Source organism: Lissotriton vulgaris, chromosome 5 (genome assembly GCF_964263255.1).
Source record: "Lissotriton vulgaris chromosome 5, aLisVul1.2, whole genome shotgun sequence".
NCBI lineage: Eukaryota > Metazoa > Chordata > Amphibia > Caudata > Salamandridae > Lissotriton > Lissotriton vulgaris.
In genome coordinates, this window is record NC_141693.1 from 1100325407 (window position 1) to 1100350597 (window position 25191).

At 47.1% G+C, this 25191-nt stretch overlaps 1 protein-coding gene across 1 annotated transcript; it reads left to right on the top strand.

The window, feature by feature from the left end:
- The first annotated feature begins 8751 nt into the window (after positions 1-8751).
- DUSP5 (dual specificity phosphatase 5) lies at positions 8752-24959 on the top strand. Its single transcript, XM_086922773.1, has 4 exons — positions 8752-9260; positions 14255-14397; positions 16833-17052; positions 23364-24959. The coding sequence occupies exons 1-4, from the start codon at positions 8837-8839 to the stop codon at positions 23762-23764; spliced, it is 1188 nt and encodes a 395-aa protein (XP_086778899.1). The 5' UTR covers positions 8752-8836; the 3' UTR covers positions 23765-24959.
- Positions 24960-25191: the final 232 nt, after the last annotated feature.

Below are 25191 nucleotides of genomic sequence, written 5' to 3' on the forward strand. Positions count from 1 at the left end.
GTTTTTGGGTAAAGGGGTATTTTTGGGGTTCAGGGTCAGTTTTTAGTTTTTGGGTAAAGGGGTATTTTTGGGGTTCAGGGTCAGTTTTTAGTTTTTGGGTGAAGGGGTATTTTTGGGGTTCAGGGTCAGTTTTTAGTTTTTGGGTAAAGGGGTATTTTTGGGGTTCAGTGTCAGTTTTGGGTTTTGGGGGTACAGGGGTACAGGGTAAAAATAAATTAAAATTAAATTTAAATTAAATTACATTAAATTATATTTTTTTTAATTAATTTACGATTATAAAATTAATATATATTTACCAATACTTACGTTCTAATGGTATGCGTTGTAAAGGTACCTGCGTTGTAAAAACATTCGTTGTAAATACATGCATTGTAAAAGTTTTTGCGTTGTAAAAAATGCGTTGTAAAAGCTTGCGTTGTAATAACATGCGTTGTATCAACATAGATCCAACAGCAGTGGTATTATAATGCATGCCACGGAATATCCTCATTCAGGCCCCGACTATCTGACGATAAACGGTGGATCCACCTCTGTTCTTTGTGGAACAGGGCTTGTTTAGGGCAATTAGGGCTAGATTCAAGGACAAGCCATTTGAGTGAGTCAGTGGTATGGTTAGCCTCCATATAATGTTTGCACATCTTGGTGTTGGTTTTTCTGCAGCGGAAAATACTGCGGTGTTCAGTGATGCGGATTTTAATAGGACGTGTCGTCATTCCTATGTATTTCAGTTCGCATGGGCAGGTAAGCATGTAGATACAATGTGAGGTATTACAATTAGTATGCCCCCTGAGTTCCCACGTGAAGGTGTCAGTGAGTTGTATTGTTTTATGTACAGCTGTGAAGGCACAAGCTGCGCAGGCGCCACAGGGATAGTGCTGTTTCACGGGGGGTAAATGCCAAAGTGTCTGTTGGGACCCCTTCTTGGTGACTTTGGGTCTCGTGCTGATCAGGATGTCTTTAACATTCTGCGATCTTTTAAACGCAAATCTAGGTTGTTCAAAGGTAAGGTCACCTGTGTTCAAGATAGCCCAGTGGCGTTTGATCATGCTCTTGACTTTAGTAGACGCGGGGGTGAATGTTGTGACACAGGTTATTGGTTGTTTCTCTACAGGTACTCGCTCCCGTTGTTCAAGGAGGGCCTCTCGATGGTTATTTCTAGTACGTTTCTGTGCTATAGAGACATCTCTCGTAGGGTATCCTCTATCTAGTAGATTCCTCGAAAGGATTGTTGATTCTTTCTTGTACTCTGTCAAATCACTACAATTTTGCCGGATTCTGAGAAATTGCCCAAAGGGAAGGTTGGTACGTAGTGCTTTGGGGTGGTGGCTGGCGTAGTGAAGCAGGCTATTGCGGTCGGAGGGTTTTCTGTACATGGTGGTACTGAGAGACCCATTTATCAACTTGATTGTTAGGTCAAGGAAAGCAATTTCGGTGGGTGACACAGACATCGTGAAGCGTAGATATGGGTTGAGAGTGTTGACCCATTCAATAAAGGCCTCATGTGAGGTTGGTGGTCCTGTCCACTGGATCAGGATGTCATCAATAAATCGCCTCCACATCATGATGTTATTGAGGAAGGGATTAGACTGGTGTTGTATGTGTCTGCCTTCAAAGTCAGCCATGTAAAGGCATGCCACCGAAGGGGCAAAAGTACTGCCCATCGAAGTACCTTGTGTTTGATGATAGTAGTTCCCCTTGAATTCAAAGAAATTCTCCGTTAATGCTAAAGTGGCACACTCCATAATGAATGAAGGCGGGGTGGCTGAGTTCCAAGTTTCCAGCCCAAGCATCTCCTCGATTACTCCCAGTGTGGCCCTCTGTGGGATGTTCGTATAGAGGGCCTCCACATCGAGAGTATTCAGGAGACTGATTTGTCCGCTATCCTGGACAGTGTCCAGTATGCGTAAGACATCAGAGGTATCTTGGATATATGAGGGAATGCGTCTCACTAGGGGTTGTAGGAAATGATCACAAAATTGTGAGAGTGGTTCAAGGACGGAATCGATCCCAGAGACTATTGGTCGCCCAGGTACCGGTCTAGTCTCTTTGTGGATCTTAGGAAGAATGTAAAAGTAAGGGACCCTTGGATCTTTTTTCATCAGGAAGTCTGCCTCTTTCTTACTAATCCACTGTTCACACTCTGCACTATCAACCAAGCCTGTTATTATGGTTTGTAGGCGAGGTGTCGGGTCACACGGAATTGGAGTGTAATAGCGTGTGTCACTTAGTTGTCTTATGCATTCCTGGTCATAGTCTAAGGTGTTCATGAGGACAGTGGCTCCCCCCTTATCCGCCTGTTTGATGGTGATCTGGGGGTTTTCAGCAAGTGTCTTAAGTGTATCCATCTCATTTTTAGAGATGTTGTGGTAGGTCCTTTACTTTTACATTCTTCCTAAGATCCACAAAGAGACTAGACCGGTACCTGGGCGACCAATAGTCTCTGGGATCGATTCCGTCCTTGAACCACTCTCACAATTTTATGATCATTTCCTACAACCCCTAGTGAGACGCATTCCCTCATATATCCAAGATACCTCTGATGTCTTACGCATACTGGACACTGTCCAGGATAGCGGACAAATCAGTCTCCTGATTACTCTCGATGTGGAGGCCCTCTATACGAACATCCCACAGAGGGCCACACTGGGAGTAATAGAGGAGATGCTTGGGCTGGAAACCTGGAACTCAGCCACCCCGCCTTCATTCATTATGGAGTGTGCCACTTTAGCATTAACTGAGAATTTCTTTGAATTCAAGGGGAACTACTATCATCAAACACAAGGTACTTCGATGGGCAGTACTTTTGCCCCTTCGGTGGCATGCCTTTACATGGCTGACTTTGAAGGCAGACACATACAACACCAGTCTAATCCCTTCCTCAATAACATCATGATGTGGAGGCGATTTATTGATGACATCCTGATCCTGTGGACAGGACCACCGACCTCACATGAGGCCTTTTTTGAATGGGTCAACACTCTCAAACCATATCTATGCTTCACGATGTCTGTGTCACCCACCGAAATTGCTTTCCTTGACCTAACAATCAAGTTGATAAATGGGTCTCTCAGTACCACGATGTACAGAAAACCCACCGACCGCAATAGCCTGCTTCACTACACCAGCCACCACCCCAAAGCACTACGTACCAACCTTCCATTTGGGCAATTTCTCCGAATCCGGCGAAATTGTAGTGATTTGACAGAGTACAAGAAAGAATCAACAATCCTTTCGAGGAATCTACTAGATAGAGGATACCCTACGAGAGATGTCTCTATAGCACAGAAACGTGCTAGAAATAACCATCGAGAGGCCCTCCTTGAACAACGGGAGCGAGTACCTGTAGAGAAACAACCAATAACCTGTGTCACAACATTCACCCCCGCGTCTACTAAAGTCAAGAGCATGATCAAACGCCACTGGGCTATCCTGAACACAGGTGACCTTACCTTTGAACAACCTAGATTTGTGTTTAAAAGATCACAGAATGTTAAAGACATCCTGATCAGCACGAGACCCAAAGTCACCAAGAAGGGGTCCCAACAGACACTTTGGCATTTACCCCCCGTGAAAGGGCACTATCCCTGTGGCGCCTGCACAGCTTGTGCCTTCACAGCTGTACATAAAACAATACAACTCACTGACACCTTCACGTGGGAACTCAGGGGGCATACTAATTGTAATACCTCACATTGTATCTACATGCTTACCTGCCCATGCGAACTGAAATACATAGGAATGACGACACGTCCTATTAAAACCCGCATCACTGAACACCTCAGTAATTTCCGCTGCAGAAAAACCAACACCAAGATGTGCAAACATTATATGGAGGCTAACCATACCACTGACTCACTCAAACGGCTTGTCCTTGAATCTAGCCCTAATTGTCCTAAACAAGCCCTGTTCCACAAAGAACAGAGGTAGATCCACCGTTTATCGTCAGATAGTCGGGGCCTGAATGAGGATATTCCGTGGCATGCATTATAATACCACTCTGCTGTTAATCCTGATACATCCTTTCATTCTGCACTTAACGTGACTAGCGGGGACATACATCCAGTGAGTTAACCAACCATTAGCTGTCTGGATTTTCTTCCAACATTAGCCTTGACCAACAGAGGGGCACGCGTTACATTATCACATGGCTGTAAACTCTGATACATGTATTCATGCTGCACCTACATGACTAGCTGAGGTATACATCTTGTGTTTAACCACCCCTAGCATTCGGGCATATTTTCATATTTTCATTTTTATATTAGCCTTGACCACCCATAGGCGATAATTTATCTTCCCTTTACTAGGGTCGAATAAGGTACACTGATTCTCCATTCTGCACTTAACGTGACTAGCGGGTACATACATCCAGTGCGTTAACCTCCCATTAGCTTTCTGGATTTTTTTCAAACATTAGCCTTGACCTAATGAGGGGCATGCGTTACATTATCACATGGCTGTATATTCTTATACATTTATTCATGCTGCACCTATATGACTAGCTGAGGTATACATCTTGTGTTTAACCACCCCCAGCATTCGGGCATATTTTCATTGTTATATTAGCCTTGACCAACCATAGGCGATAATTTATCTTCCCTTCACTAGGGGCGAATAAGGTATACTGATACCCCAATACTTTATACCTATCACCGAGGTAAACATGAGTAAGACACATCCTAAATACAGCTACCACCTAACTTGGCTTGTTTGATGTTATGTCCACCCCCTCTCTGCAATGGCCGCCTCGTTTACCGACATCACCACCTGACGTTGGTGGCGGAGTTAGACATCTGACGGAGGGGGCGGGGTCACGTAACGATCAGTGACGTTTTGCGGGTAGAAATGGCGCCCGCCGCCGAGCTCTAGCATCTTCCCGAGCTCGGCGGCGATGGGTAGGTAATATTACCAGTACGCGGAGACTGAGAGGTAAGGAGGCTATGCTGGGGATACCTTTAGGACCCGGATTTCGGATCTGTTGCTATCACGGCAAACTCGGGGGTTCTTAATCTGAAACCTTGTGTGGTCTAATTCTTCATGCTCGAAGTCGTGTTCTGACTGCACACACGCCTTCCTTTTACATCCCCAGCTGAACCTAGAGGCTCCATCCTGCAGTACAAACCCGCCGAGTATTGTTGTGGCCCTTAGCTCCTGACTATTAGGTGAGTCGGGTTTCCACATCTGTCATGAGATATGCATTATATACACCGAGTGGGCATAATTTCACCATGATCTTCCACCACGATTTGCTCCCACTGATCAAACGATTAGGAGGGTGATTCTCCTGTTAGATTGCTGCTGTTTTTAAATACTCCTTGTTTTAATGCTTTCACTTATAATAATTTGGTGTGACAGTATGAATCCACCTTGTCACAATACAGTCACGCCGAATTTAGGCTAGTAGAATTACACTATCACTAGCATGACACTGTGTGTTGTTTTGGTTTAGCACCATGTACTTATTCTGGCGATTATTCACGCTACTAACCCTGTACTCTTATTTCCCATCCAGGTATAGGACATAGCTACAGAGGTAAACATAAAATATCCCACATTTCGGTACTAGGCACATGACATTAGCATGTTGTTTTACGTTTGTAGACCTTGCTTTTACCCACTATAGGTCCTGATGAATCGTGGGCACTCCACCCATGTGAGAAACATGTTGACCAATTTCGTTTCAAATCTAATCTAGGGCCACTACACCTAACCTGTTGGCACCTAGACGGTTAGTTTCATGTTTTTAATTGCAGTAGGGGACCCCCTTAATAAAGTAGTTTCCGGTACCCCCTACTTCATTTTAAATCACCACTTAGGCTACACTCTGCACTACTCGCATACCCACACTTCACCAAAAGGCTGTTGGATTTAAAAGATCTCCGCCAAAGAGCCCCTCTTTGAGGTGAGCCAGTCGGGGATTGCACCACCTCCCCGACGAGGAGCAACGCCGATGATGAAGCATGACACCCGCATGGGTGTGTGAGGCAAATACTTCCAACAAAATGGATACCCAAAGGTGTTACATCTTCACCTCCGGTCACGCCAGATATACACACTCCCTTATCTAAGGAAACCAACCCATTTTGTTGATCCATACTTGAGGCCACAAGCTGATACTGGACCTTCCACTGTCCTTAGTGGTAAATGGTGCCCAACTGATCTATCGATCGCTCTCCCTTCTCTTGATAAACTATTAATCAGTGATGTCATTGACCATGTCATGAATGATGTAATATGTGACATCATCAGCAGTGCATTGCGGGGGCGCGAGTTATAGTTAGCTGAACTAACTATAATGGGGGAATTTCTATGGTTTTGTATGAGTGAAATGTCCCACTAACTATAATGTCCCTGAAACCTTTCAGTGAATATATATATATATGTGTGTGTGTGTGTGTGTGTGTGTGTGTGTGTGTGTGTGTGTGTGTGTGTGTGTGTATATATACATATATATATATAAATATATATATATAATATATACTATATATATAATAACAGTATAAGAGTAGACTGTGTAAAGCCGCTAGTTTGTCGTTCCTCGTGTAATGGGCCATTGACGCCACCCAAGAATATACTTGATCCACCAAGGTTTGTGATTTAATCTATTAGACTTCCTTCTGTCTGCTAAAATTTCTTAAAGTCTCAACAACGATTATCGCAATATTAGTTCATGCTGTAAACCACAGTGTTGATGTTTTCAATTGTTACTGTTGAGGTGTTTTGTGAATTGCATGCATTATAAAGCAGGATAATAGGTCCTTTCTTGCATTTTGATACCATTCACTGCAATTGGATGTATGTCGTTACAACGCATACTTTTACAACGCCTACCTTTACCACGCGTTTTTTACACCGCAACATCCATTACAACGCATCCCATTGCAACGCATGCCATTAAAACGAATTCTTTGAAACTACCTTTACAACGCATTCCACTATAACGCATACTACATTTACAACGCATACCATTACAACGCATACCATTACATAGCATGTATGGTAAGTATTGGATAGTATAGGGGTAAAAATTACTATTCTAACTCCAGGGGGTGCAACAGTAGGGTAAGTATTGGATAGTGTAGGGGTAAAAATTACTATTCTAACTCCACGGGGTGCAACAGTAGGGTAAGTATTGGATAGTGTAGGGGTAAAAATTACTATTCTAACTCCAGGGGGTGCAACAGTAGGGTAAATGTTGGATAGTGTAGGTATGCGTTGTAATGGTATACGTTGTAATGACTGCGTTGTAATTGCATGCGTTGTAGTGGTATGCGTTGTAGTGACATGCGTTGTAATGGTTGCGTTGTAATGGCATGCGTTGTAATGGATGTTGCATTGTAAAAGTTTTGTTGTAAAGGTAGTGCGTTGTAAAAGTTGCGTTGTAAGTGTTGTTTCCTACTGCAATTTCTTATTTATTGTTTTATTTTTTTTAATCTTTATTCGGATACATTTATCGTGTCCATAAAAGCACAGGTCAGATCAATCAATTTTACAAAATACTTAAGAATCTTTAAAATACATAAAAATACAGTGCTCAGAAAAGAGAAAGAAAATGGCATGTGGAATATGCACCTAGGTTAATTATTACCGTTCACTTGTAGCCCTATTTTGTCGAGACAAACTAAAATTCTTATTGTAGGCTTGGATTCACTGCCAGTTTGCACTCGACAAAACTCGCAAAATGCATTAGCATGATGTAATTATCCTGTGATAGCTTTTCAAAACTCCTAAATAAATTAAAATCTAAACTAGTAAAGGTGACGTTTTTACACCGAAAGTAAGTTGTCATCTCCTGGAGGACAGCCCGGAGTGGTGGTGTGTGTTTCAACAGCTCTCGCAGTTCCCATTACGCTGGGTTTGATAATACCCGGGGATGACATGTTTTTGCCATGACCTGTCACCTCTCTCTGTGCATTGGCCCAGATATGACGGGGAGCCGGGGCCTCTCAGGTATGTGAAGTATGGTGTACGTCACTGCGCCGCTGTGAGGAGTTCGGCGCTGACAGTCAGCGGCTGCCGAGCCTCGGCATTTCCTCAGCCCTCCGCTAGGAAGAGGCGGAGGAGGAGGCTCAGAGACGGCTCTGCAAGTCAGCAGCCCGGAGCCTCTCTGTGAGGATGATTCAAGCGCCTGCGGCACGCCGCGCTCATTCATGGCTGAGGAAGCGATGCACCACTTCCTCTGCCTTCTCTGAGTAAACTTGCAATCAGACCGTGACTCCCCTCAACCCCCACACGCCTCAGAACCATTCCGCTTCCTTACTCTGCGGTGAGCGAGAACCTACCAGAATTACTAAAATAGGTGAAAGAGGAAGGTGTCAGGCGTTTCGAGATGGCTATCTACACAGACTCAAAGAGGAAGCTCCAAACAATGCTTTCATTATATATATATATATATATATATATATATATATATATATATATATATATATATATATATATATATATATATATATATATATATATATATATATATATATATATATAAAAGTTTTATATGTACAAGACAAACTACATTTGTGTTTTAAAATGCGTATCATTAATTTGCCATATTTCTGGACACATTTACTGTCATTTTCAGAGCAAGATTATTTTTTTAAACATGGCAGCCTTCTTGAAGCTGGTTGTGGCATCTTCGCTTGTAGGTATCGTTAAGGACCAACGAGTGGGCGGAGATACACCGCGTGGAGGCGGAGTCCTGGCGCAGACCATGTTTGGAGTTCTCATCGCGTCACGCTCCGTATATGGTCATTCACGTCACAGGCGGGGAGCACCTACTCGAGTTAAAGGACTTGACTACGGGATCCCCGCGCAGTGAAGTACAAGCTCTCTGGTCCTCATGCAGCTCGTGCCACCTCGCCTGATGCCGGAGCCCGCCGCGCGCCACAGCCCCATGATGAAGGTGACGTCCGTGGACGCTCGCCGTCTCCGGCGGCTGCTGCGCGCGGGCCCCGGCCGGCGGCCGCTGCTCCTGGACTGCCGGCCCTCGCTGGACTTCCTGGGCTCCAACGTCCGTGGATCGCTGAATGTCAACTTGAACTCCCTGGTGCTGCGGCGGGCCCGTGGGGGGCCGGCGCCGGTGCGCTTCGTGGTGCCTGAAGAGGCGGCGCGCGCCCGACTGCTGGAGGGCGCCTTCCCCGCTGTGGTGGTGCTGGACGCCGACAGCGCGCGCTGGCAGCGCCTGCCCTCGGACAGCACCGCGCGCGCCGTGCTCCGGACCCTGAGCAGCCTGCCGTCCGGACCCCGCGTCTGCTTCCTGAGAGGTGAGCGGCTGTGGAGGGGTTCACACTGCAGGGGTTACTGTGTGTACAGGGGGGCGCTCAGAGTGCGTGTCTCCCTATTTATGTATATGGGCACCCCTAACACACACATACAACGCAGCGCTGAGCTCACGGGAGATGCATCTGTACACGTTGGAGCGTGGTGTACAGCGCTGAGCGCATGGGAGGTCCATGTTAGTGAACTTCTGACAGAGGGCATCGGGACATCTGATGCGCACGGAATACCCGGCTTTGTACAGCGGGGCGCATGTGATGAAGGGATGTGCCCCAAACCGGGTGCAAGGAACATGTGGTGTCCCAAGAAGCTTTGTGTACATTAATCTCACCCCGTGTCACAGAGGACACTTGCAGCTTTTGTTCATGGAAATACCGCCGGTATCAATGCACGGGGGAAATGTGTGATGCACGGGGAGATACCCCCACTTCACTCCACTGCAAACTTCTATAGTGTATAAAGAAGCACCGACTGATGTGTGTGAATACATCTAGCAGTGTAAGGGGAGATCTGTCACTGTCAGCGCCAGTATACACGGGGGGATCGGACACTGGGGCATCTATCGAAGTTAGAACAGTAGACTGGGAGACATTTACCGCAATCAGTCTAGCTTGACTGTACATGACCGTATGTACCTTATATAGAGAGGTCTAGTAAAATTAGGGAAATGTCTGTCCCGGAATGTATGTGCCTCAGCTGTTGTGCAGGGTACAGGGGCACCAGATGTACAGGTGTAGAGGGTGACATGACATCTGACAGATAGACACAACAAGCGTACACAGACGATGCATATTCCTATTATGTCTAACTTATACAGCAAGACAACTGTGCAAGGAGATGTCTACCTCAGTGAGTACAGAGTACACAATGGGAAATGTCATGTACAAGGGATTTTCCAACATGACTGCATATTGACAGTTCGTGTATATGGACAGGTTCGCTATGTATAAATATCGGTGCATCTTACAGTGCACGTGTGCAGAGGGGAGGTCGGACGTGCCCGGGTGCAGCTAAAAGGAACTAAGCTGCGCTGGAGGAACTGCAAGCCCGGCCGCGTACACTGCATATTTATCGGCTGGAACAAAGACGACGGCGCTTGGACCGTTGTACATCCCTAAGTGCCATTGGCAGACCCACCTGGACGTGCTTATCAGATGGTAGATGTGCACATTTAGTGCCTAGAAACGGCAGAAGCGCAACATAAATCGCTCTGGAAAAAAAACGTTACATTGTTTGGTACCTCCACAAAGCCTATGCGAGCCGCCACTGGATGTGCTTGCAAGTTTATAAGTCCCTTCTAGTTGCTAGAAGGGGCTTGTAAATGTGCAGGCACGTCATCTCTTCCTTTGGACCCCATCAATGTACTAATCACTATACCGTGACTTGTGCGGTTATTTATACCGCGCTTCTGTCAGTCTAAGCATCGTGTGTTTGCACTGCCAGGCTCCAGCGTTCACAAACGACTCACTGGCTCACCCACCACAACTCCAACCGGCTCAGTTCCAACATCGCCTGCTGTGCCCATCGGAAGGCTTTCATATATCCTTGTGTAGAAGGAAATTGCGTTATTTTGTAATGCGCCTTCACACAAATAAATGTAGGTAACCCTGCTTAGATGCCCCTGTGCTTAAATTGCGCCGGTGGTTGCAGGTGGCTCACTTGGGATCGGAACGTACCGGTTATTCTTCAGACTTTAAAAAAAAGAGATAAAAAAAGAAGAGCTAGCGAAAGAGAAAAAGTGACAAGGGGCAATTTTTTGGTATGAATGAAAAATAAACAGCGGGGTTAAATAAGGTGGCATGAGGTGGAATCAAGAATAGTAGTGGCCTTGGCATCGGCAATCCTGGCACTCAACGGCACTGGCTGCAAGCTTCTGAGATACACTTTGGGCCCAGGACACTTATTCTTTTACAAATTCAGCCGTGGATGCCTCCAGTGCTGGACACAGACACGCCTTTCTGGATTTTTAAGGTGTCTGCTTTCGAAAGGGGGCACGCCACACGGAAAATAGTTTTCTTTTTTTTATAAGACTTGATATATTGTTTTAATAAATGTCATGATAGTTTCCAAATTGCACATCTCGTGGTGGGTGCATTTCTATAGGTGTCAACCCGCGCCGGGCAACTCGAGTGACAAGACCCTTTCACTGACAGTCACGCGAACGCTGCTTGGGGTATTGCAGTGGTGGCGCATGGCGAGCTCTGCCTAGTACCCAGTGTCACTGAGGACACAGATGGTGGGCCGGGCACGGAAAGGCGCTTTTGAGCCCCATTACTTCCAAGTTCGTCTGCTCGTCCCAGTCCTAACTGGGTGAGATTCCCTCATAGAATACAGACATTTGAAGAAAAAAACACTGTGGCGGAGAACCTGAACCGGGACTACATTGTCTCTTGAAGCGGTTGTGCTGATGCCATGTTGTGCGATCCTGTCCTAAGATAAGGATCTTTTGGAAGATAAGGGCACAGAGAGTAATTGGGCCGGATGCGCATAGGGGGGAACCGAGTGCCGGCAGCTGGGGCTGCTAGTTGGTGGGCTTACGGCCGGCCAGAGCTGCTTGTCAGTGAGACATAGACAGCGCCAAGGTGAGCAGAGGTGAAGCGGCGCTTTCTCCCCAGCAGGGACGGTGGTACTTTTAGGTGTTTGCTTTGTGGTAGTGTGTTGTAGTTGATCTAGCAGGGCGGTGCTGGTGGTGGGCTGCTCCGGATGGCACGTTCCTGCGCCTTACTGGAGCTCGCTGGTGTGGTTGGCCCTGCTGCTCTGACGTAAAATCGTCTCTCTGTGGGTGGCGCTGGGTGGTGTACACCCTGTGTTATGTGATGGTTTGTGTGGTTGTTTGCTCTGAGGTAGATGGTCTCTCGGTGGGTGGCCCTGGGTGGTGTGCACCCTGTCTGAAGTGGTGGCTTCTGAGGTTATCTGCTCTGAGGTAAATGGTCTCTCAGTGGGTGGCACTGGGTGGTGTGCATCCTATATCAAAATACTTTATTTATCCTGTATCATCTAATTGTCTGCATGAGTCATTGAGGCCAGGTGTATGAAATGATTTTACCCATTCTGTGTCTATAGGGAAATGCTTTAGTTCATATGACCTATGGTCTCTCGGTGCGGTGACTAGTTCTGGGTGGGGTGCAGCCTGCGTGAGGAGGTGGTTGGTGTGGTTGATGCATAGATACCGGCCTCTATCTGGTTGGTAGGTGTGCGAGCAGGTGCAGGTGTATTGAACTCGGATGTGGCCGTGTCCCTGCCTACCTACTCTGGAAACCGGAATGGCCCGAGGGTGGGGAGTGTGGGCCTGGAGGGGTTTGCCGGTGATGGGCAGATGAGTCACTGCTGTGGATGAGCTGTACCAGCGTCCCGGAGATAAGCATTAACCCTTCACTGCCCATAGCTGCACGAGGAGGATACTGCCAGTGGCGGGAGGCTGCGAGAGTGGATAGCAGTAGAGAATCGAGGTCTGTTGCGGGGGCACTCAGTGGTGGGCGAGGGGAAGTTGAAAGCTCTGCGCAGCACGCGTGCCTCCGCCTCGAAGCGCTTCCTGCCCTCGGGCAGGCTGTGGTTTGTCCCCGTCGCGCGCTCTGGCCCTGGTCTCGGGAAGGCCCGGTATGAATGGATAGGAGGAGGGCACTGTCACAGGCTTGTGAATGGACCTATCGATTATCAGTGACGCTGCGTGTGCTGACGTCTGGCACCGCTTCATTCACCCTGTAGAGCGGTCTCGCGGCTCGACGTGCTGCATCCCGCGCACTCACGTCTGAGGAGCTCCAAGAACAGTCAATCAATGCGAGCTACGGAAACCCTGGAAGCAGCAATGATCTAGTTATTGAGTCTGCACTACACACACGCAGCTGTGCGCGCAGGAACAATGACACAGAACTGCCCCCGCCCAAGTCTCTGATGGTAATAAAGAGTAGAAATGAATCCATATTTATTTAGTTTTCCATGCCCGTCTTGCATGGTAGGGTGGTGATAGCTACCCATTCCCCCTGACGGTTGTAAGGCCGAGAACTGTGCTGCCAGAGGCTGAGGGGTGACATATTCTGTACCCCAGGAAGCCGATCTCAGGGCTGGTTACAGTGGCGGCGAGGCAAGAGACGGCGTCCTGACAGGACAGGGCAGACGCGTGGCGCTGTGCTGGACGGACACGGGAGACCACTGGGAGGGCCTTGATAGGAAGCCATTGCAAGGATGGGCCGGGGGGCTCTCTCATTGAGTCCATGGGGAGCATTAGGGTTGCAGAGACTATGGGAAGGATTGGGTGGCCTCTGGTGCTTAGACTTTGTGGGTGGGTGGGGCCTTTGTCGCCGAGGGTAGAAAGGTATGCGGGTACTCTGTTGTGGGGAGTCTAGGTTCCTGGCCCGTGGAGGGCACCAGGGCTCTGTTCTTGATACCGTGACAGGGCACCGGGGCTCTGTTACAAAACGTGGCAAGGCAGGAGGGTCTGTGTTACAATAAACTCGTGAAGGCATGGCTGTGGTAAACACGCTGTGCCTGAGCCCTGCCACCGTTGTCTTTCACGATTGCAATAGCACATTCCCTCATGCATTCCAGTGTTTGATGTTAGAGAATGACATTAGTACACAGGGTCATTGTAAGGCAGTAACACATACCCTCGCCTTCATATGTTCTATGTACCACAACCACCAGGCCTTCCCATGTTTGCTGTAACACATACCCTCGCCTTCATATGTTCTATGTACCACAACCAGCAGGCCTTCCCGTGTTTGTTGTAACACATACCCTCGCCTTCATATGTTCTATGTACCACAAACACAGGCGTCCGATGTTTGTTGTAACACATAACCTCGCCTTCATATGTTCTATGTACCACAACCACCAGGCCTTCCGGTGTTTCTGTCACACATACCGTCGCCTTCATATGTTTTATGTCTGCACAGAGGTGACCTTGAAGCAGAACGTCCTCTCTTCGGGGCACCTTCAGCCAGTTTCTTACACTGTCAGTGAAGACTGCTTCCTTCTCTTTCAGGGGGCTACGAGGCCTTCCGCCAGCTGTACCCGGAGTGCTGCAGGGAGCAGCGAGCGCCTCTCCAGGACGGAAGTGACGCAGACAGAAACCACCCCGAGCACAATGAGAAGCTAAGCTCTCACCAGAAGCCGGCCTACGACCAGGTGTGTGTGTGTGAGTAAGACAGCGTAACGCAGGGGGGAGGGGGTGGAAGGAGCTCACTCCCCATGTAGAGTTCTCTTCAAAGAACTAAAAAGTGACATGAACTTTAGGAGAAAGACAGAATTTAGGGGCACACAGCCAGCCATACTCTTATATCTCTCTAATTGTTTTTTCGTGTTAGATAGTGAGCCAAAGTGATGTAAATATATAAACGTGCGTGCCTTTAATGTTCTTTTAGATAGTGTAGGAGAAATACTTTTGTTCTGTGTTTGTTTTCACCCGTCAGCAATTCACCTAGGCCTAAAATGTTTTTTTCACTCTACTATGTAATCAACCCAACATCCATTCCTAAGTACTTTCACAAATTCTAGTTTAAGTAATTTCTGACTGAAATGTTTCCTATTGCTATTTCTTATACATAAATGTTGTAGTTGACACAGTGGCCATGTTGTGAGGTAGCCTTACTAGTCTTGTGTACATTTAAACATTTGCTGAGATGTTTAATTCATTTACATTTTCTTCGGGTCATCTCTAAATGGGTGCCAGTTGTATTATGTTACACTTCATAAAGCGAGAATGTCATAAGTTGGGGCTCACACAAATGTAGTGCAGCAAAATATACAAACACACATTACTATGGTTCGCCCACTTTAAATGTTAAGCATAATTTGACGCTTGTGCTGAAACATCCCTTCTCTAGTGAGTGGTTTCTACTATGATTGTAACTTCACCTCCACCCAAAGGATACCGCGATGGCCTGGCTTTTTCGATCTTAAAGTCCCGAAGGCCCACTTTCAAACTGCTTTTGTAAGAGTACACATCCCGGAGCAGAGTAGACTGATGCGATTCCTGTCTGTCACTGTGATTATGTCACTGACCAGCCTTTTTCATGTATGGATTTTGGCTCATGCGTTTTCAAGGTAGACTGCTCGTTCATAAAATGGTAACTCCTGATTAATGCAATCTTGTCACTGTGCGCCCTCCGCTGGCCGGGTAAATCTTTTTACTACCAGTGCATCAGTAATACCACCTATCCCTATCTTTAGATGCAGCCCCTTATCTTGGCCTTTCCTTTCTGAATGAAGGTTGCAAACATTCAGTGTCGGTGCGGGGTGGATTTGTCTTATCCGAGCCCCACCGAGTGCACAGTAGCTCAGTTTTGCTCCCTGACCAAGCAAACAATTCCACACGCGGAATTCTTGCTTGTCAATTCTTTCCCGTCCTGCCAGGAAGACGAATGCCTTCGTCAGGAAGGGAAGAAAAGAATGTTTTCCCTTCAGTTCTGCTCAGGAAGAATGTCTCATGCTGACCTCCGGCTGCAAGAGGCGTCTCCCATTCTTTTGCTAACAGTGTGAGATGAAGAGGGAAACCGAAAAAAATGCAGAAAAAATCTAACGGAAGAGCAAACAGGAGCTCTCAAAAACACACACCACCTGCTATTCATAAATATGTATGTCAGACAGCAACATTACCCCTGGATATGCCGCAGGACTCTTGCCTGGTATGCCATCCACAACAAATAAGGGCAGTAAAATAAACCGGCAGAATAGTGCAGCATAGAAAGTGACCTAGGATTAGCAAAATTCATTTCGATGACTGGCCACTTTCAAGATAAGAGGTACACGTTCAAAGCCTCCTGGAAACGAGTTGCATTTTTAATTCTTCAGCGGGAGAGCATATCTAACTATTGGCCATTAGTATTGGACAGAACCTTGTAACAGCCGAGCTTCGCCCTTCCCCTGTCTCTACATTAATCACGTTTGTAGGGGGTGTGAATACAGGCCTTTTAAATACCATCTCCATTCCTATCCACCCTTAAACACTTAAAACTCCGACCCTCCTACAATTGCATGTGAGGGAAGATCTGCTTCGTGTCCCATCTGCTCCCAGAAAGCTTTGCGTGGGCTGAGCCGGAAATGACGTGTTCAGCAGTGGGTTTAATCTGAGGCTGCAGATGTGGACCGACACATGAAATCAGCTCCTAGCTTTGACGCCTGTGACTCACAGGCCTCTAATGCTGGCAGATTGTAGGGCAGAGGCCAGGAAGCGGCCTGCTGTGGCGCCCTGATGGTTATGTCATGTTCCCTCACAGTAAACAATTCTGCTCTTCTCACCAGCCCTCTAGCAGAGTTGAAAACAGTGCTGTGTATTAGGTTCTTCATTTTCAGATATTACTGTAATCTGTACGTTTATGTATACAGTATGTTTGTGCTGTGTGCTGAATGGATTTGCACGGGTGCAGTGGGATTTTATGTCACTGCACTATTTGTTACTTGTCTGTGACCATTTCAAGTCAGGGAATGGCTGGAAGCAAACATTAGTATAGTGTTTTTGTTCCCAAATTAGGCTCTGGTGGGTATAGTTTAGTCATATGTGGCACAGCACAGACCAGAGTACATGCCTGTCTTTTCATGAATTTTCTCCTCTTGCTTCACAGGGCAGCCCGGTGGAAATCCTCCCTTTCCTCTACCTTGGCAGTGCCCACCATGCTTCCAAATGTGAATTCCTGGCCAACCTGCGCATCACTGCCTTACTGAACGTATCCCGGAAGAGCTCCGACAGCGCTAAGGACCAGTTCCACTACAAGTGGATCCCAGTGGAGGATAACCACATGGCGGACATCAGCTCTCACTTCGAAGAAGCCATCGATTTCATTGGTACGTATTGATTCTTGTGCTTGCTTGTTGGTTGTGAATCCAATGGCCCCTTGTATGCACTTAGGAACAGGCTGATTCTCAGTATATTGTGCTATCTGAGTTTACAAAGTGTTGAGCTATTGCAGACAGGTCCAGCTGTAGGGCAGTGCCACCAGTGTGGCCGCACTGGGAGCTGACCTGTGAAGGTAACGTAGACCTCGGGGGGGGGGGGGGTTGTTTAGCAATGACTTATGATTGGAGAGATGAGGGACACTTTTGCCCGGTGGTGGTGAGAGAATCCGAGAAGGCGGTCATGGGGTGGGGGGGCACCAAAAGTGATTGTCGCACTGGGCGCCACCAGCGCTAAAGCCGGCCCTCATTGCAGACAGGATTCCACGTTTCTGCTCACTGGTCCACTCTAGCAGTTCTAATAACACATGCAGTGTACTTCTATTTATACCATACATAAGGGCTGGGGTCTCTGGAGCTCACAAGTATGGATTTGAGAGCAGGATGTTTTCAAAGCACAGGGGAGAAGGTTCTTGAGGCATTGCGTCAAGTGTCACCCAGGTTCTTGAGAGCAGTGCATTCTGAAGCGGCACTACTCTGCCAAGTTCTCTCAAACTGAGGTGTGATAGAACAGAACACCCACAGAGGCATGCACGTTGAGTTCGTAAGCTCCACAAATCCACCCAGTCCGCCCAATTTCCCCAGCCACTCGCAACCAACACACAGAGCCTGCAGGGTCTTCTCTTTTGACTGTGCAAGTGTGAGTGTGGATGTCTAAGATGCGGGGACACAGCAGAGGCCTCCGATGATGCGCACTACATACTAGATTACCTCTTGGTGCATTAGCAAGAGCTAGTTTTCTTGGGCAATGGGGCTTGTTTTATCAACTTTCAAAGAATGGTCCCTCCTGGGTTTCACACCTGTGATCTGCAGCTTCCGCACATGCCCCTTTTGTGGGTGTTTTATCTCCTAAACTGTCTCACTGCCCTCTTCTTGACTCATCAAGTAATGCTGAGCAAAAACCTTCGCTGCTCCTGGAAACTGAAAAAAAGGAGCATCTATAAACTCCTTATTTTTATCTCTGTAACGAAATGCTATTTTGTGGGTAATTCTTGAATTCAAAACTGTACATTAGGAATGAGCAGGGACTGTTCTATCGTGTCTGTACAGTGGGTGGTTTTCGCAGAGTTCTGTTGCTGGGCATTCTACAATTAGTGAGGGGCACATTCGTGACCCTATCAAAGGTGTATTCTCTGTAAGAATGCCTGGCATTCCTTGATGGTTTGTGCCGGCTGAAAACAAAGCCTCTGTCCTCCTTTTCGTGTTAAATGTTAAAGACTTTGCGGGCAGGGTTTTGTTGTGCAGCCGAGAATGCTCTGGGCAGTGTTCCTACCCACTGCTATTCAGAAAGCACTCGAAAAGCTTACATTCTGACAGGCTCCCACTGAGACGTCACTATTTATTCTGGTGAACCCCTTTTTTGTCCGCGCCATTGTTTTGACAGCTCGTCCTGGAGTGTGACAGGACGCTGCCCGCCGTCATTTGTGTGATCTGGCGCGCATTTGTGTGCAAGCACCGGGAATGTAAATAGTAATTCAGGCATATTCCTCCGATGGGGGGCGGGGGGCTTCTTTTAAATGTCATGTTCTTTTTAGACCGCGACAGTTCATAAATTTGCCCAGCAAATGCTAAAGACTTCTGAAATGTGTGTTGTTCGTAATGTAAAGAATTGTAGCCCGGCTATGCTTTAAATTCAGGGCTGGACAAGTGAGACCAAATTGTCCCTACAGTGTTACAGTATAAAGACGGACAAGACATGTCGTTACTATCTTGAGGGGCACTGGCCTATGGTAGGGTAAAGCTGCCTACCCCCAGCAGCCAGCTATGGCCTGGCGAGGAGTGACTCTGCACCAGCCCCACGGGCGCATTGGCCGCACAGCACTGTGGGGTATCGGCAGCTTCTCCCACAGGCCAGCCTGCCTCTGAGTCATGCTTTCTTCCAGCCTCTTCGTCAAAGGCCGTGCGTTCCCTGGGGCTCGAGAGGCAGGAAGTGCTTAGCCGAGCAGTCCAGATGTAGCTGGATGTGGGCACCCCCGGGAGTACAAGGCGCATCTTCGGTGCAGAGTGCCTTGGAGAGGCTGGTGACGCAAGAGGCCGAGGAGGCGCCGGAAGCGAGGGAGTGCAGGTCACCTTGTCCATGCAGCAGGCGGAGCGCGTGCTCCCACTAATGGCCTCGTCTTCATTCAGTCCTTTGCTGGGAAGTCAGAGCGTCTCTTGCAGGATGGATATACCACATCCTGGCTGCGGGCAGCGGTCACCTAAGCAGGCCGGCTTTGGGAGTTGATCCTTTATTGTCATTGGATTAGAGCCCGCTTTGTGCTCGGGACGTCATGCAGCAGGGCGGGTGCCGGGAGGTTGACACTTAGAGAGATTGCGCCTTCAGGCCAATTGTGGCCATGCCCTCTCGTAAAGCCAAAGAAGCGTTTTAGACGTCCTTCCGCCACCCACCCGGATTAAAGCTACTCATTTAAAGCCATTTGTGAATTTTTAAATTAAAAAAAGATATAGTAAAAGAGACGATCTTGCCCCTCAGTGGTTTGAAAATGTCATATATTTTTTTTAATTAAAACATTGTAGTCCCTATTTTTAAGGCCTCTATGGACAAAGCTCTAGAAAAAAGGTTGTAAAACAGTTGCAAACTATCCTAAATGCAATTTCTAAAGATACACCTGCTGAAACACTAGGGTGTAATATTGAAAATGTACAATGCCGTGGAACAAAATGCCTCAAAGTAGCAACTTGTATAAAACCGCACATCTGGTATCCTTATGTGTTTGTTTCCTAATGGTAGCTCGGGCTCTGGTAAATAAATATGAGGTAGCCTGTACTAAAAGTACAGGTGTGATTATTGAGTGCTACTCTTTATGTCTACCTATAATGGATGAAAGACTGAGCTAGCCCTGTTGGGATTAAACACTGCGACTTTTTGTCTGATCGAGAATGCTTTGCCCACTTCATTTTACTGACTTGTACACGCTTTGACATCCACTGAAGTCAACGACGACCTAACTTGTGTGGGTAAACTGGGTTTACGTATGTTTGCTCCAGTGCTGTCACTAGCCAGGCACAACGATGCACTGTTATGAAGTCTGCATTCGCGTCTGTTTGATCACAGCCCACGTTTTAGGAATATCATATAAATGCCAATATGATGCGCATTCGGAAAAATAAAAATGATGCCCAATTATATAAAAAAAAACACAAGAGCGCGCGAGACAGTACGAGACTCCATGATGAAAACCATCAAAATGAAATTGTACGGGAGTACTCCATTTATCGACTGCGAAGGACCACGGCAACACTTTCCTGAGTTGCTGTACTGCAACTTTGGGCCCATATATATCTAGATTTCTATAGCAGGCTCTCAACCCATTGAGCTATGTGGCACTGTCTTTTGATCTTTGTTTACAGAGTATTTGTGGATTCCCTATGTATGTGTCCAGCGTTTCTGGGTTGTAGCTACCATTAGTGCAGCAGGTGCAGTAGCCCCGGGGCCCAGTGCGCACTTTCGAACCCTAATAATTGCCGTATTTACTACCTCAGAAGAAATCAGAGTGGCCATTTCCTTGCTTGCACTAGTCCCCAAGCCATCTTTGATTCACTCCTGCCGCTTCTGCTTGAGAGTCGGGGCTTCAGAGAACAGCCTTTGGCGTTTCTGTGCGTCCAGAAGACCCCGGTAATAAGAGTGCTACCTGGTGAGATAAGGTGTACATTAGCGGAGAGCATCAATGGATGGGGGCGTATGTAGGCGCTTAACAACGGCTCTATTTTGTGCAATCGGATTTGAACTGCGCCATCGTTAGATTTTCAAGCCAGGGGCGCCTCTCATCAGCTGGCACAGCTGCTGTGGAGTGAAACTCCTGTGCAGGTTGTGAGAAAATAGGTGCAGAAGTGTGCAGGTAGGGGCTGACAGCCGTGGGACGTAATGCGTGAGGACGACGCTGTTCTCGGGTGTGAGAAGTGTCTCGCTGTGCAGGTGCTCAGTTAGGCATGTGTTGTGTCACATTGTAATACGCTATTGTGTTCACGCAACGCACGTGTTCCTGTAGGCGTAGGAGTTGATGATCACACACCCTTATTTTAGGTGCGACACCACTGTTATGCCTGGGGCCTGGCATCTGTACCTAAACAAAGCCACCAGGGTCTCTACAGGAATCAACAAAGCAAGGTAAACGCACAGCACAGCTCTGTCGACATATGTGCTCAGATAAAGATGTTGACAAAACATGGAGGCCTCAGGCCCAGCTGCTTCCACCCCACCGTGTCTTTGAAGCAGTCCTCCCTCTTTTGCAGTTGTCATCTACTTACGTCCTGTTGGGGGCAGTGTTGTCTCACACTGGCGTGTGCCAGAGGCACCCCTCATATTGTACTAGGTGCATCCAGAGCACTCTAGTCCACTTTGTACTTAAACTTTTTGCATTTTTAATAATCTGCAAACTTTGGGATTTCCATGTTTCCAGGAGGTGGCACCGCCCAATGTATGAGTAGAGTGTCCGAGCATTTAAACTGCTTTTATAAAACACCACTTAGGAAAGAAAGCACACGAGACATTCAAATTTCCTCTAGAGGGGAGCAGCTTGAACGGGACGGAAGGACTCGTGGCGGTTAAAGGGTGGCGACCGCTTCCGAGGAAGCGGCTGAACTGGCTTCAGAAAAACAGCGCAGTAAATAAAGATAAATAAACAGGAGCCGTGCCGCGCATTGTCTCTGGTGCGGTCTTCCTCCCTGCCCCCGGCCATTAAATGTAATAACATCAGCCGGCCTAAAGGGTTGACGCCAGGTTGTAAACTTAATTTGCTGTTTGGTATCCTGGCGATAACAGGGCTATTTGTGTCAGGTTAAGTGCAATAAACCGCCATCGAGGCAGACTCCTGGCCCCACTCGGCCTTGGCAAAGTGGGATTGTAAGGAAGGGCGGATAACCCCGCCCTGCCCTCCGCGCCCGGGACCTCTTCAGACCGGGAATGTCTGGAATGCGACCTTTTGTCTGTCAACAAAGACGTGTAGCTTTGACAGCAATGGCGGGTCTCGGAGAGGTGTGGTGCTCGCTTCCGCTTCCTGCCCGCAGCGCCGCCAGGCGGCTCTTCCCAGAGGTTTATGGTTTTAATGGTTATTGAGTTCCTGGTACACCTTCCGTGTCAACGAAAGGACAGAGGAAGGGCAAAAGGGCAGGGACTAACCGGAGTAGGGGTCCCTGAGGCCACAATGGCGTCCACCCCCCCCCCCCACCCCTCCCCCACCCGCCCTGTGAGGCCTGCAAATTGCTATTTCGAACATGTGTCACATTCAGCGACAGCCGACAAATGAGGCCAAGTGGTGTTTATTTTATACGTGGAAGACGATTTAATCACGTTTTGTTGTAGCATAGGCTCGACTAAAATGCAATTCATGGCTTTTTCGGATCTGTGTGTTACATATGTGTTTGGACCCTGCTCAATGCACAATCATTGGTGTTTGTTGACTCCCTTTACCCCCTGTCCACAGTATTCCTATGTTGAACACTCATTCAAGTAAAATAAACAGGGCCTTTTGAAATGCGCCAACAGTTATATACTTTTTTTCCACTAAAACTAAACATTTCTAATGACAACCCTTGATGAACTAGGAATATCTTGTTATTGACATTTGTATAGCGCACGGCACCTTAATATATCTGGCAGCGCTTTTGTCATGACTGATTAGTTGACGACTGGGCATGGCTATAGGTTAGGGACAGTGAACAAGGTGGGAAGTCTGAGGTTATAGGCTCAAGGCCCACCTGGAGTTGTGGACCTGGACCCTGTGCCTCAGCGTCATAATGTAAAGTAAAGCATGAGGAACATAGAGGCAGTTTAAGTCCATTTACAGTTCTTCCTTACTAATGCCATTGCTTGATTCCTGGTTTGGTTAGAAAGATCCCGACTAGCTTACTGTTGATTTCCAACTAGTAGAGTTTAGATGTGACTAGTGGGTTACTCTTGCCATTATGCATTGCATGCCATGGTTATTGTACTCTTAAGCCTGTATCCCGCACAAGATCAGCCTTTATTAGCTAGCGCCTGAACGCCATTCAGACAATCATTTGGTGGTTAGTGATATTGCATTGTGATGCTGTGCCCTATGCGTATTGCCCTGTTACTTTCTAAAGGAAGTATCCTTGTGCTGACTGTTTTCTTCTGGCTATTGAGGTCTAATCGCTAGAAGCTCGACTAGAGATGCCACATTTATTGGACCTCTCAGACAGGCCTCTATCTTCTAACGACGTCTTGTGTCATTCATTTGCAGATACAGTACGACGAGCTGGCGGTAAGGTCCTGGTACACTGCGAGGCTGGCATCTCACGTTCTCCCACCATCTGCATGGCCTACCTCATGAAAACCAAAGCCATCCGCCTCGAGGAGGCCTTCGACTACATCAAGCAGCGGCGGAGTATGATCTCACCGAACTTTGGCTTCATGGGCCAGTTATTGCACTATGAATCAGAGGTCCTCTCTGCTGCTGTCAGCCTACCCGTTGCCGCCTGTAAACGGGATACAGTCTCTTTTTTTGCTGAGGAGCTGGCTCTTGGCAAGACCTTCGATAGTTCCCGCTATCCATTTCCTACAACGGTGTTGACCACCGTGCCCCTTTGCTCACCTGTGCATCAGCTTACAATAAGCCCAATCACTGCCTCTTCCTCGTGTTAAAACAGACCAGGAATAAAGACTTCTTTCACAATAACTCTGGTATTTCAAGAGCACGCTGTACATGCGCAATACTGAGAACACACATCCGTGGCAAGGACTTGCACCCATTGCAGATGCTACTTTCCTGAACCAAAGCCCTCGTGCTCGCCTTTGGTATGTACTAAGGGTGTGCAGATGACATACTGAGCAGTCTCCAATGTGCATCTACTTCCTTTTATCGATTGCTAATGGAATTCCTTGTCCTCCACTCTAGAGCATCAGTTCGGCGTTTGCCTTCTTGACGATTTGGAATCTGGATGAAACAGATAAACAGAAATAATATATTATGTTGTATGCAAGCCAAACGTTAAAAAAACTAAACTTGAACTTTTTTTTCCAATGGTAAAGACTTGAATTATGTCCATTTGTGTTGTATGTGTTTTGCCTTTTATACATGTTTCAGTGTGACACTGACCTTGTAAATCTTAGAGGATAAGCAAAGTGTGCAGAGCAGATGGTAACATCTAAACTCCAGTAGTATATTTTCAATAATACGGCTGGAATTGGAGTTAACGATGCCTACTTGCAGGGTTCAGGAGCTGTTATTCCCAGCTCTTGCCACTTGGACCAGCTGATGCTTGTTAAACAACTGAATCCATGTGAAGTACATTCACACAGATTGTCATGAGGTGGTATTGTTCCTTTTTGGGTGGATGGAGCCTATTACAAAAGAGTTTTAAAAGCAGTAATTTATTTGGTGAAAACAAAATGCATTTAGAAGTATTACTGGAGATATCATGCATGTTTCTGTAAAGCAAATGCATACACTGTACCCACAACCATACAGACAACGGGTTTGGCAATTTCCTAACCTTGTCAATAGCAACAAATCACTGGTAATATTTGTCTTGGAAAGTGGCGGCCATGGCTATCCATCCCTGCTGGAAAAGAGACCAAAAAGCTTACCAGGTGTGTAGGTGACTTGATCGCTTAAGAAGCATCGCTAGGTCATAGCAGCTGTATGTCTTTTATGTACTATGTCATGGTCTTTGTTCGCCTTGATCTCCTCTGGCTACCAGGTGTGGCAAAGAGGTCAACTGTGCTGTTTTTTCTGCGTTTTTAATTACAGGGAACATCTGCAATAATTTCCTGTGAACCTGTAAATGTGAAACACTGATGGAATGCTTTTATAGTGGAAATAAACTTCCTTATTTAAGATTGTATGTCATCGATTTTTGAAGTATGGCACATACACCAGCAGTATTTGTAAACACAGGCACCTCGCTGCAGCCATTTGATCGTAGAGCAATGACTTCCAGGGAAAGAATAAGGAGAGCAGACCTATTTCAAGTGCTGCTGAGCTATCAAAGATTAAAGTATGCTAGTATGAGATGTTCGACTATTCCAACAACTCTGTAGCCCAAGCTGCACCTTCATCCCTTGAATGT

Bases quoted from the DNA above. Each gene is read 5' to 3' on its own strand.
- DUSP5 (XM_086922773.1), top strand. From the start codon at position 8,837: ATGCAGCTCGTGCCACCTCGCCTGATGCCGGAGCCCGCCGCGCGCCAC. The intron at 14,398-16,832 runs GTGTGTGTGTGT...CTTGCTTCACAG, and splicing joins AGAAGCCGGCCTACGACCAG to GGCAGCCCGGTGGAAATCCT. The intron at 17,053-23,363 runs GTACGTATTGAT...ATTCATTTGCAG, and splicing joins AGAAGCCATCGATTTCATTG to ATACAGTACGACGAGCTGGC.